This window comes from Thunnus thynnus, chromosome 14 (assembly GCF_963924715.1).
Source record: "Thunnus thynnus chromosome 14, fThuThy2.1, whole genome shotgun sequence".
Lineage (NCBI taxonomy): Eukaryota > Metazoa > Chordata > Actinopteri > Scombriformes > Scombridae > Thunnus > Thunnus thynnus.
In genome coordinates this window covers 17,907,106-17,919,727 of record NC_089530.1, presented here as the reverse complement: position 1 = coordinate 17,919,727, position 12,622 = coordinate 17,907,106, and the positions used below count along the sequence as shown (strand labels likewise).

The following is a 12,622-nucleotide window of genomic DNA, read 5'->3' as shown; positions in this document are numbered from 1 at the left end:
CACAGTGTCCAAGAAAAATTAAGGAAGGGAAAGTGAAATAGATGAGAGGAGAAGCAGGATTGTCAAAGCTGCTAAGAGAATGGAGAAAAATAACAAGATGGTGGAAGTGCAAAAAGAACCGGAGCAAAAAAGGAATGGAGCTGATTATAATATCTGCATGGAAAGCAGAGGAGAAAAGATTTTTGGCATTCATTGCCATGGTCATAAATTGCACTGCTGAATACAGGGGAAGTCAGAAAGAATCAAGATGGAGCTGGACACTGCCAGGAGATACTTGAATGTTATAGACATATTTGGAGAAGATCTAAATGTTACACTGTGGGAAGGATTTGCATCAACTCAGGCAATTAGGTCTTGGTTATAGAATAGACAATGTCGTGAATGGGTGGACACTGTAAATAGTTTGCACTACGAAGTTTTTACATTCCAGCAGATGGTGGTAATGCAACATTTGTGGATGCCAAACACTGTAAAACAAAACAGAACAAGAAGAAGAAGACAGGGTCACAGCAGAGTGGGAGTCCAGTACGCCCGGAGAGGATAGCAGTTCGCCACTGGTGATCACGTGAGGCCCTGGGTTTAGTTGGATATCACCAGCCAACAGGAAGGTTGTCATCAAGTAGAGGATCTCTCAGTATGGTCGACTTGATCTCTCTCTCCCCTTGAAACTTGTCCTCATTGGCAAAGGAGCTTGGCCATTATTTAGAAGAGCACGTTGCATGTTGACTCCATGTATTGAGAGTGGTACATTATTGAAGGTTGATTTGTATGGCTGCAGCGCACAGTAGGCGGCTCTTTGAGCAACACCAGAAGCAATCTAACAATGCAATGTATTGGTTTTGTGTATATGTTTGAAACACAAACTGGGTTTTTGTAGAAAGGTGAGTTTGGCAAATTCAGCAAGGTTGTTTGTGTGTCCTCAAGCAGCACCATCTTGCCAATGGCATGAAATTATACTTCATGTATATTTTTTATACATCGTGTATAATATTTAATGTGACTAATCGTAACAATATATCCTAAATTTTCTACAGAATAAAACACGTCTAGAAACAGAAACAGCAAGATGGGCTCACCTCTAAACTATGAAAAATGATTTTTGAGAGCAAATGGTGTCTCTAGTAGACCAGATGAGGGTGATGCCCAGCTTTTACATAAATTTTCATACTTGTGTCACAGTGTAAAAACTGACTCTCTGCCATTACTCATTTGAATAGAAAGCAGCAAGTGGTTTGGAAGAGGAAGCGGGGTGAAAAATCTAGAATAGTGGCTCAGACACCAAAAGCTGGCCAGGCAATATGAAAAAAGCAAGCTCGTACTCCATTGTTCACCTCACTACACTGCATTTCATTGGACTGTTCATGCAGATGCAATCCTAAGGACACAAAAATAAAACCTGTTTCATTTGTTGTTAAGCTCATTACAATCTCAACTTCATTAAAGGAAGGAAGACAGATGCCAAGGGCAAAACAGTCGTTTGAGTAATTTGACAAACACTGTGTTTTCTTAAAGTCAACTAGCTAATTAATGTCCTAGATCCCCTACTCACACTGAGAACATTTCAGGTCTGTTGTAGCGCTGCCACTTTTAATTTTCATTTCTTGTGCTACAAGAAAATCTTGTGCTAAAAAATCAACCGCCAAGCACAGGAAACAGGATTGTTTTGACTCCTTTATTGAGCCAATGGCATCTAGAAAAACGTGCTTAAAATGTAGACTACAAGTGTAGATGTAGAGAGAAGTCTGTACATCAAAATGATGAAAATACTGTCGCTGAAAAGTGTCACAATACATCCGACATTGTAGAAGTATTTTGCAGCTTATTTTTTTCTCCCCATATGATTAAGGATTAATATATTCGTGCATCCATTAGAAATTATCTGATGCAAACACCTGCAGAGAAAAGAAATACAGTATTGGTTGCAAATTTGCATACATTTCTTTAAGGCTTAAGAGAAGCAAGGGCAAAATCAAGATACACTGCAAGTGGGCGGAGGGATAAAAACACAACATCCTGATTGTGGCTCTTTGAGGACAACTCCGAAGTAGAGCACTTAACAAGAAAGACAAACGTCTTTTAAGAGAAATGGTGCAGTCGAAGAGAGGCCTTACTCTGTCCTCATCTTATCTGTGGACCAAATTGATTGTTTGTTCTTTTGCAGGTGAAAACATACTCCGAGGATACAGCTTTCATCAAGTAAACCCCAGTGAAATGTCCCTTTTGCATTAGTCTGCTGTCTGTATGTTTGCTTATCCTCTTGACTCCTGAGCTTTGGTCATATAGCCCTGATGCTTTGAGCTTGAGAGGTTTCAGCAATCAATTCAGTCCATAATGGGGGGAAATTAATGAAATGGACTGAATGTAAAAGGGTTTCACCACAAATAAAGCTCTATTGTGAAGAGATTTTGTGGGCATACAACAATGTACAATAAAATGTTGCCATTAGTGGGATAAAACATTGCAATTGGTCTGCTTCATTTCTTTAAAGAAAGGCCAAGAGTCAGAGAAATGTTTAATAGACTGCGTATTGAAACATACACATAGACTGGTCCATATTTTTTCTTCTGTGTCTTGATGTCGATGTTTCAGCACAATGCATGTGGTTTGCACAAAAGGTGAAAAACAAGGGAAGCGGAATACAAGGACAAATGTGATGGCAATTTTAGAAGTCATTTAAATGTTTCGACACATTTGACAAAGTTTTAGTCACATCCCATGCAATTTAAAATTAATTTTATGCATTGTAAGCAGTGTGGAGAGCCAAAAATACAGCATTAGCATTCTACCCATACAGGTCTCTTGTTCTGTGGCTCTCTTGTTTGCTCGTATTTAGTGTTCAGAGGTTGAAGTAGCATGACTACATTTATTCATCCTTGTTCCAGTTGTAATGTTGGTGTGTAATTCTGTTATTCACTAAGCCATTGTCTATAACAAAGATTGGAAATTTACCAGAGTGAATTTATGATAATATAAAATCTTGGAAATATGAACTATTTTTTGATAAGTTTGAAAAGTAGTTAGCATTTTGGATAACTTTAAGCAATATAACACCATTCAGGCATTTCTTCCATTCTCTTCTGTTCTTTCACAGCTTTGGCTCCTAATGGCTCGGCTTCTGCCCGGGGGGCTGTGAGCTGGAGCCAAAGGCAGTAGTGGGTCCAAATCGAGATTTTGGAAGAGGAAAGTCCTCCACCTAAAATGACCCCCTTGCTGCCAAATATGCTGTGAGACTCAGATCATGAGTTGAATGTGCCCCACTTATTTGCATTTTTCATAATGTGTTGAGGAGGAAATTGGCTACTCTTACAGATTTAGTTAACATCGGTTTTGATGAACTACTGTAAGTATCCGGAAGTGAATGATGTCAACCCTGACTCCTAGAAATCACACTTTTATACTAGGCTACATATTTTTTTTTTGTCAGTTATGTTTTGAAGGAAACATAAAATCTTTTAGGATTATGTTTAGTGGGCAGATTTAGTTTAGTTTTTCTCCAGGGAACATAAATGCTATGTTCTTGTAATGATCTGAAGTCATACAGAGGTGGTCAAAGAGGAGAGTGGGCATCAGTGTTGCCAGATTGGGCAATTTTCATCAATTTGTTTACTACTTTTGGTACCATCTAGACAGTAACAGATACTGTTCAGTGAATTGGCTCCTTTTCCTCTCCAGGTATTATTATTGTGACTGACTGGGCACTGAGTTCAGGCTCGACATGGAGTGACTGATAATTGATGATCGGTAAAATCAAATGTCATTTCATTTCATATAGGCTGAAGCTTTTTTCTACTATTCAAATAATTATTCCGTTACAAAGTCATAGCGCTGTGATCTAAAAGACAGAGTGTAGATTATTTTTAATTTCTTTACCTGTGGTTTTGGCTTTGCCTAATCATACTAATAAAACAGGGACCCGAAGGTTCATCAAAATGAATTATTTATTTTTCATCCTGCATTTGTACTGTATTCAGCCACAGAGCAAAACAGGGGCCAAAATCACTCTCACTGAAGGACAAACCTTGTATGTTACATTGTTATTACCAAAAAATGCTGAGTGTTGTATTGCAAATCTAAGGACACTGGTAGGTGTTCAAAGTAAACACAGGTCTCTTTACATCAGAAACCAAGGTTTACATCCTGTGTATTAGATTTAAGGCAACAACAGCACTTTCGTTTTTGGTTAAATGTTGATACAGTAAATACATCATGACTCATGCTTCACATCAGTGTTGGCTTTTTCAGTATTTAACCAAGACCACAATCTTTCCCTAACCTTAGTCCTGTGAAATCACAAACAAAATTAGTATGTGCATTTACATCTACAAGACTTTTTTCATAAAGTAGCACAGTTTGTGTTAACACTGCCTTTATGATAATTATTAAGGAAGTCGTCTCCCAGTTTGAATTGAATGATTTTCAGGCACCACAATTATTCCATTTGCTTTGACTGCCTAACATGAAAAAGTATTATTTATTATTTTTCGCCATTATTTTCTCAGTTAATCAATGAAAAATGCCTGTGAACACCACTGAAAAAATGTAAATAACATCATCAAATGTTCTGTTTTGTCCTAGCAAAACCCAAATGTATTGAAATTACTACATGAATAACGCAAGACAAGGAAAAGCAGCCAGTCCTCCCATTTGAGAGGCTTGAAAAATGACTCACACAATTAATTGATTATTAAAATGGATGCCAATTCATTTTCTGTTGATCGACTAATTAACTAATTGTTGCAGCTCTATTGCAAGATTGTATATTGTAAGAAAACAAATGAAATGTTATTGTTATTGAACATTTTGCGACTTGCCAGATATGTTCATTAACAACATTTCCTCATTTTGTTGATAGAAAACGTCATTAAGGGCATCATTAAGTTTCCTTCAAAATGAATTTGCTGTTGCAAATTAGTAATATGAATTTTATTTCTAGGAGACAGGGTTGATAATGTGTGTCACACCAGTTTAATATTAGCTTTTTTGGTTATGATATAAGGCTTATTTGATTACATGTTCATGAAAATGTTATGCTACTCAGTGATTTTCTGGACAGATGCCCTTTAACCTGAATCGTGTGTGTGACATTTTGAGCTATTAAATTAAATTAAATTTAAGAATGTATAATCTTGACATTAAATGTGGACCACCACTTTTCAATTATATCAGTTCCAGGGACTGATAGATCCCTATTTGTCACATAAAGTTTCATTTCATTTTTTTTTTTTTTTTTGGTTGCAGTGGGTCAAAAATTATTCCAGAGCATCTCCGTGTCAGAAAGGGACATGTTCGGGCAACTGAAGGCAACAGAAGCACAACCAAATACATCATCTGATAATATGAAATTTCAATTACCTCTATGTGGAAAATTGAGCCACTGAATGAAATTGCTGCAGTATACAGCAAAGAAACATAAAAATGATAAGATGGAAAAGCATGAAAGCAAGAATTAAATCTTACTGGATTCAGCTTTAGATGGCGTATGAAATGGGAGCAGCAGTAAAACTAGAATACAATTTGATGTTATTTCAAATTCAATGTTTAGTTGTTTAAATAATTTATAGTCTCATGGCACTCTTATTATTTACTCCAATATAATCATTAGCTCATGCAAATGATATGTAGTGTCTGTCAAGTCTTACCTCTGCAAAGATTTTGATGAATATTTTGTCATAATTTCTGAATAACTGCCATCATTTAGATCCATATTTATTTGCTCATTTGATTTTGACTATAACTCAACTATGTTTTTTGTTCAAAGCAAAAGCAAACCAGTCATTTTAAAGGATTTGTTCCAGGAAAGCCATTGAGTGAGTATTCTATTTTCTAAATGTGTCATTTTGTGTTTGGAAGTTTTCCATCATCTCTACTGATTGCGCGGTGTGTGTGTGTGTCTGTGTGTGTGTGTGTGTAGTGCTTTATGTTGGGTCTTTTGTATCTCACTAGATAGGAAAAACCATTTCCCCTGCAACTAATACATTCCTGTCACTGTAAACTGCCAAGTCAAACCATTATTTAAGCTGACTGCCACCTGAGCAATCCCAGTCATCTTTAAACATGATAGTAACTGCTATGTTGCTTCAGGAAATACACTGCTTCAAGGCCCAGAGAGTCTCAACACATAATGTTACCAAACCAGGGTCACTTGGTTTGCCTGATTTTAGAAGTGGTGAAACTAAAGACAACAAAATCAGCCGTGACAATCACGCATAAAAACTTCTTCCATAAAGAAGCACATTTTGTCTCCATGATAATTAATAAAGAAGTCACCTCCCAATTTGAATTTCAATTTTATGATTTTCCCAATCAGAAAATGCATAAATTTGTTTTCATAACCTAATCACAGCTATAGTATGTGTCTACCACACGGTGACAGTTATTAAACTAATTAATCACATGCAAACCTGTCAAATATGATTCTGCACCCGCTTTGTCACTTTGATTAAAATTGAAACATAAAAGCTGGGTGTATGCGTGCATGTGTGTGTGTGTGTTAAACAGAGAGAGAGACTGGGACAGATTGGGAAGCAGAAAGAAATCAAACAATGACAGTGTGCTTGAACATACAACTGAAGGCAGGCCTTTATTTGCCACTTAAAATGCACTTTGTGAGGCAAAACTACAGTCTAAGTGCTGAGGAAGTGCTGAGAGCCTATGTTGATGCGATGCATTATGGTCCCTGAGCACAAATGATTCATGGAAAAAAGGGCACACATGCATGTCATTTGAGGAGTAAAAACTGGGATTTCACTGAATTATTACTACAGAGAGGGTGAAACTTGTATCTTGTGTGCCATAAAATAAAACCGTAGCCAAAAGAACAATGAGAAATGTTTTCTTTTCCTCAGCTAATGTTTAAAAATTGCACATCCAGGCTCCTGAGCAATTGCTTTTGCTGTAGTAACCAGCAGTCTACCTCTTACATAGCACGTAGGATTGCTGCAATTTCCATCAGCATCTTACAATCACATCATTGGACATTGCACCCCTAAAGGCTTGAGACCAGCAGGATTAATGAACAGACGTATGGTGCTGACACCCTGAGGGACAAGCAGGTAGAGGGAAAATGTCTGGTGGAAAAGAAATTATCTTGATTTGTTTTATTTTTTTTATTTTTTATTTTTTCATCAGCTACCACTTTAAAATCCATATTAAGAAAGAAATCTGAAACATAAATATCCAAACTGAGCATCAGTAATGTCTGATAGTTTATTAATATTAATATACACAAAAACTCTGGAAAGGTTTTGTGTATACTGGAAATTTCCAGCCGCTGAGGAGCTGCAAAATATTCTAATACAAAGTACCACAGGAGGGAAACAATTTGTACTGAAATGTTAAAACGTGAACCCCTTTTGATTTTCATCAAATGTTGTATGCACGGATCAAAAATCCCTTTAGCTAGAGACCAAGGGACCAGAGGATGACAAAAAGTGCATGAATAAAAGATTCTACAAGGTCACATATCAGCCCCTTAGACTAAGCATCATATGCTTTTTTTTATTAAATCAAACTATAACTGCAAAACCAGGAAAATGCAATGACAAATCCCTCTGTTGTATCTGAACACCTCAACAGTGGCAGCTTTCTAATGCACTTTTCATCATCCTGTAACACCCACAAACTCTGGTCAAATGCCTCTGTGAACTGGGAACCTATTCCATTTGATTTTATGGATCAAGGAGTTTCTATGCAACCAGCTCTGGCATGTTAAATGGAATGGCTGTCTATCTAATGAACCGGTTTTAAACACAGGTGTCCCCCGGGGCCATGCCATTTCCTCTTTTTTATTGTCTATTTATACCAATGAGATTATGTGCAACAATAACCACCTCATTCTGATTAAGTATGCGTGCGACGCGGCCCGAGAGGCCTGTCTGATTCCCAGTGGCAGCGAAAAAGACGATGTGACGGAGCTGACAGATTGGTTTGACTCTCGCCACCTCCAAGATGAAACATAACATTAAAAAAACAGAGATTTTACTCCACGGCCATGAGGAACAGCTGGCCTCATCAGTGTTCCCACAACATGAGTCAAATAGCAAGCCAATGAAGATAACCAGACCCTTATTCTCAAGGTACATGGACATTATTTACACCAACATACAGTATTATTTCAGCAGCAGAAGCTCGGGGGGATGTAATGTCAATAAAGACGTTCATTAGCTGTCCTTAGCTTCATCGCAGTGTCCCAGTTTGGTCAGCTGTCTTTGAGGAGAAACACACACTTGCATAAATGGTCAATGAGGAGCCTCAAATCATTTGGCTGCCAATAACTCCCCGATCAACAAACAGTCAGCTGGCTTGCACACTAAGACTTTTGCCTTCAGGGGGGCGGGAGGGGGTCTCTGCATCCCTTAAGTGTGGGATGTGCTGCCTGTGCTGTTTAAAAAGATTACCCACACAGTCATAACACAGCTTGAACACCCATGTGAGGCAAATGACTGAAATATTGATTTGCCATACAGGACATCCGTCGCCAAGTGTGTGTAGTATTTTTTAATGAGTTTAATTTCTATTTTTGCCCATATTTGTGGCACACATCATCATAAATCATGAATCTTAATATCTTCAACCCCATTCACATTCAGGACAGATTTAAGAAGCAAGAAACATGCAGTCAATCAATACTACATGTAGTTAAGAAGCTTGAATTTAAAAGGGAATTCATCTAGTATATGTTTTATTCCCATGGTCGAGTCCAATCAATGTTATCTCTTTTAAAGTCACAGACCAGAGAGCTATGACTCCAGGCTTTGATGTCTCAGACAATCACAGAAATCGAATAATAGTTGGGAAACTGATTTGTGAAAAGATTTGAGGTTTTATACAATGAAATTCTTGATCAAATCTGAACTCTGGAGATCCCCTCTGGCGCTTTCACCATCACCTTGCACATCTTTCTCATTTCACTCCCTGTAGGATTTTACATCTTGGTCAGATCATAGGCAAAGTCTTAAGGAGAATATTTGATAGAACTACCCTAGACCATTGGAATGAAGTAATTTTCCTTCAAATGTCCCTTTTAGATTAGATTTATTATCAGTCATTTACATCTAATAAAAAAATCTAATATAGCCTGAGCTCTAACATCTAGTCATAAAACGCTATCAATTTACTTCCTGCAGTTTCAGCTGTACTTTTGGGACCACAGAAAGAGTTCAGGATGTATAAATCTCAAATGTTGACTGGCCACAGTGACAAGCTCATCAGTGATGATCCAGTGAACAGTGAGCTACAGTACAAAAGACAATCTTTGGTGAAGACATCTCAGACCAACAGCAAGACGTATCCCACAAATCAGATTTTACTTGGTGCATTTCTAGTTTATTCCTGTAGAAACAATCTATAATGATGCATCAACATGGGCAAAGATTGGGATGCCTTGGAAAACAGAGTTGTGATTATTCTATGATATCATAATTTAATATTATCTGGCTTTTTCATTTAGTTGCTGCTATAGAATGAAGTATTTAATTTGAATTCCTGTATTGCTGATTTGTACAAATACTTAAAGTACTTGACATTTATGTACATGTATGTACGTATGTTTGTATAGGTGTAAATGTATGTATATATGTGGTATGTTTATATAGGTGTATATATATATGTATATATGTGGTATGTCCGTTGTAATTTGTAAAGTTATGTTTGTGTTTGCAATGTAAGGTATATGGTTTTTTTTTGTGTGTAAGTACTGTATATGCATTTTCTGTTTGTGTAAAATTAAAAAAATAAAATAAAAATAAAAAAGACAGGGATGCCCCTAACCTTATGACATTGATTACAAAAATAAACTGTAACAGATGAGAAATACAAGTTGAATGATATAACCATTGAGCAAAATATATCTACCTTTTTGGATAATGTATGAAGTGTTTCTGGGACACACAAATCTCCAGATGTGGTCCCAGATTAAGTTGCTGCCATACACCCTTGTGCCCAGCAAATTAAGGTGATCATACCTGAAGAAAAAAGGCAGAGTGGCTCCTTTCTTTTGTACAAGGCTGTTTGTAGTTTTAAGATCACTGTGCCTGATAAATACTGCAGCTTGCAAACACTTTTGCATGCTGTACATGTAAAGTAAGAGATAAAATCGCCATGTCTTTGTCTCGGTGAGGGTGAATGTTGTGCAATCACAAAGGGCACACACACGTGTGCGTGCAGCTGTAGTGTGTGTGTGTGTGTGTGTGTGTGTGTAATGGGGGTGGGGGTGGGGGGGGGGGTGCTGATCTGGGTGGTTGCTGCAATGTCTTGTCATCCATTTAAGTTGTGCGCATTCCCATCAATCTGTTCTGAAGTGCAAAGCTTGGCGCCATTTCTTCAACAAACATATTGCAATGCTGTATTCGTCCAGGCAATTAGACAACTACCAACTAGGTGTGAGTCAAATGTCAATGACAAAGGCATGGTTCATTTGCCAAAAGGTCAGGCAGTGTCTCATCAGCGTCACATCAAGGGCCAGATTGGTCACAGTCCCTTTTAATTGTAGCTTGCACCTTCCTGAGAGACATTACTTGATTATTTCATAAATAATTAATGTGTTGTGATTGCTGCCAAACTACCTGCGCCTTCCCATTGCTCAGTGTCACCATAAATTTACCTGCGGGGTTAAATGTTGATTTAAAGTTCAGGTGACACATAATTTGTTGAAATAAATGATTCTACTGTAGTTTTAAAAGCGAGAGGGAATCCTGCAAGTGCACAGTCATAACCATCAGGCGTCCACAAAATCAGGCGCGCAATGCGCACAGTTATAACCTTTCTATGGACAACAACGGAAAATGTAATGATGAATATAAAAATTGTTCAATTCAAGACTATGTTAGACTGATAGAACTGTTAGAATAATTCATTTGCTGGAGTGAAATCCCCTCCTGCGCGCCGAGATAGGTGTGCGTAAAATTGTGACAGATACATGTATATATATTAAAGATATTCAGTTTGCATTTTAGACTTAAAAATAATATTTTGCATTATAATCAGTGTGGGGGTATTTTCACGTTCTCTACAACCTTTATAATATGGTGAAATGTGTTTTTGCAGAACTGAAACTCACGCTGCTGTTGTGTCCGGACCAATGCACCATCGCCTGGTTGTGTGCTGAGTCTCCCGACAGAGCAAAAGTAGAAGTGTCCAGGTGCGGCTCACTTTGCCTCGGGTTAGACCCTTTGGCTTCCTCCCCAGTGCGCCGGTACTCGGCTCTGGAGTTGGAAATACCTTGGACAGTCTCCACAAACCTCTGCTGCGCTTCTCCACTTACACTCCTATCCACATTTTCAGTGTATGTTGCACCCACACTCCGTTTTGCCCTCTTTCTTGTGTCAGGAAATGTGCTTTCTAACATTATATTCGCTGTAGGTCGCCTTTGGTTGTCCTCGGAAATGTTATCATACTTTTTAACAGGTATTTTCAGACGGCTGGGGTAGTTTGGTACCGTTTTGATGCCGATTCGTGACTCATTTCCAAGTCCACTCTGTATGTCATTTCCCACTTGGTTGCCATTGTTCAGATTTAAAGCACCAACACCGACCGATTCCGTCTCAGAATCGCTTAAAACTTTTGAGCTATTGTCGACTTTGAATGAGACTTCGACCTCCGTTGATTTTCGGGTTACGCGTGCCTCCAGCGGCGTTATCTCCAGGCGATAAAATCTGTTATCTGTTGTAGGAGAACTTATTTCCGCTTGAGCCACAAACTTGGGGTGAAAGGGGTACAGCAACACCAAAGCCAAAAGAGAGAAACTCAAAAATGACCACAGTCCCATTCTGTCCTTCCTAACTGATAGTCTATCAGCAGGGAGAAAAAAATAGCGTGGCGGAGCTATTCAACTTCTAAGATATTCAAGGTATCATCTGTACGAGCAAGAAGCCATTCAGCAGACCCGCTCACGTCCAGGAATTTGTCAAAGTGAGGGACCAGTTGGGGAGGCGCTGCGCATCAGGCAAACGCGCCGACGGAGAGTGACTGCAGGAACCGATAGAGCTCATTGTTCATGAGGATGTTTGTGGGGGAAAAAAAGGGGGGTTAAAATGCTGAAATCAGACATAAACATTTTGAAATTATTCCACGATTTAACTGTCGTCTGGGATGGCAGAGTTTTTATTCAGTAACATCTTAGTCTATGGAAACCCATAAAAGTTATCCAAAACAGCACTTGATTAACTCGGAGCGGTTGACAGCAAAAGTAATTTGTGTTTTGCAGAACAGTGTTGTGTACACACTGTGGCAACATTTTTTTCCCCCATGATACGACAGGAGAAAGAAAATCATTTTCTTGCAGCAATCAACATCGGATTCATCTGTCAACTGTGTGCACGCGCGTGCGCACGTGTGTGAGGGAACATTTTTGGGAAATCAGATGGACTTCCTGATAGAGCTCCAGACTGATACTGATATCCTCCTGATGTGCAGGGCTGCAGAGGTGCAGCATTTTCCACCTGATATTTCTGGTGACATTGTAAGACTTTTTAGACCACTAATACAGCTCGCCTCAGGCCCTCTACTGCACAATAGCCGTGGAAAGAAGCTTTTGAAGTCATTCTATAATATGTTTTCTGTTATCTTCATCACTTGTGGTGCCACACAGCCTCCAACAACTCTGTTTTAATCTTAGCACCTTCAC

At 38.5% G+C, this 12,622-nt stretch overlaps 1 protein-coding gene across 1 annotated transcript in view; it reads right to left on the bottom strand.

Annotated features, from left to right (window-relative positions):
• Positions 1-11,896, bottom strand: part of sorcs3b (sortilin related VPS10 domain containing receptor 3b) — a 44,358-nt gene extending 32,462 nt beyond the window's left edge. Inside the window, exon 1 of the mRNA XM_067610317.1 lies at positions 11,057-11,896. Within this exon, the coding sequence (XP_067466418.1) occupies positions 11,057-11,764 (708 nt within the window). The 5' untranslated portion in view covers positions 11,765-11,896. The remainder of the gene's footprint in view (positions 1-11,056) is intronic.
• Positions 11,897-12,622: the final 726 nt, after the last annotated feature.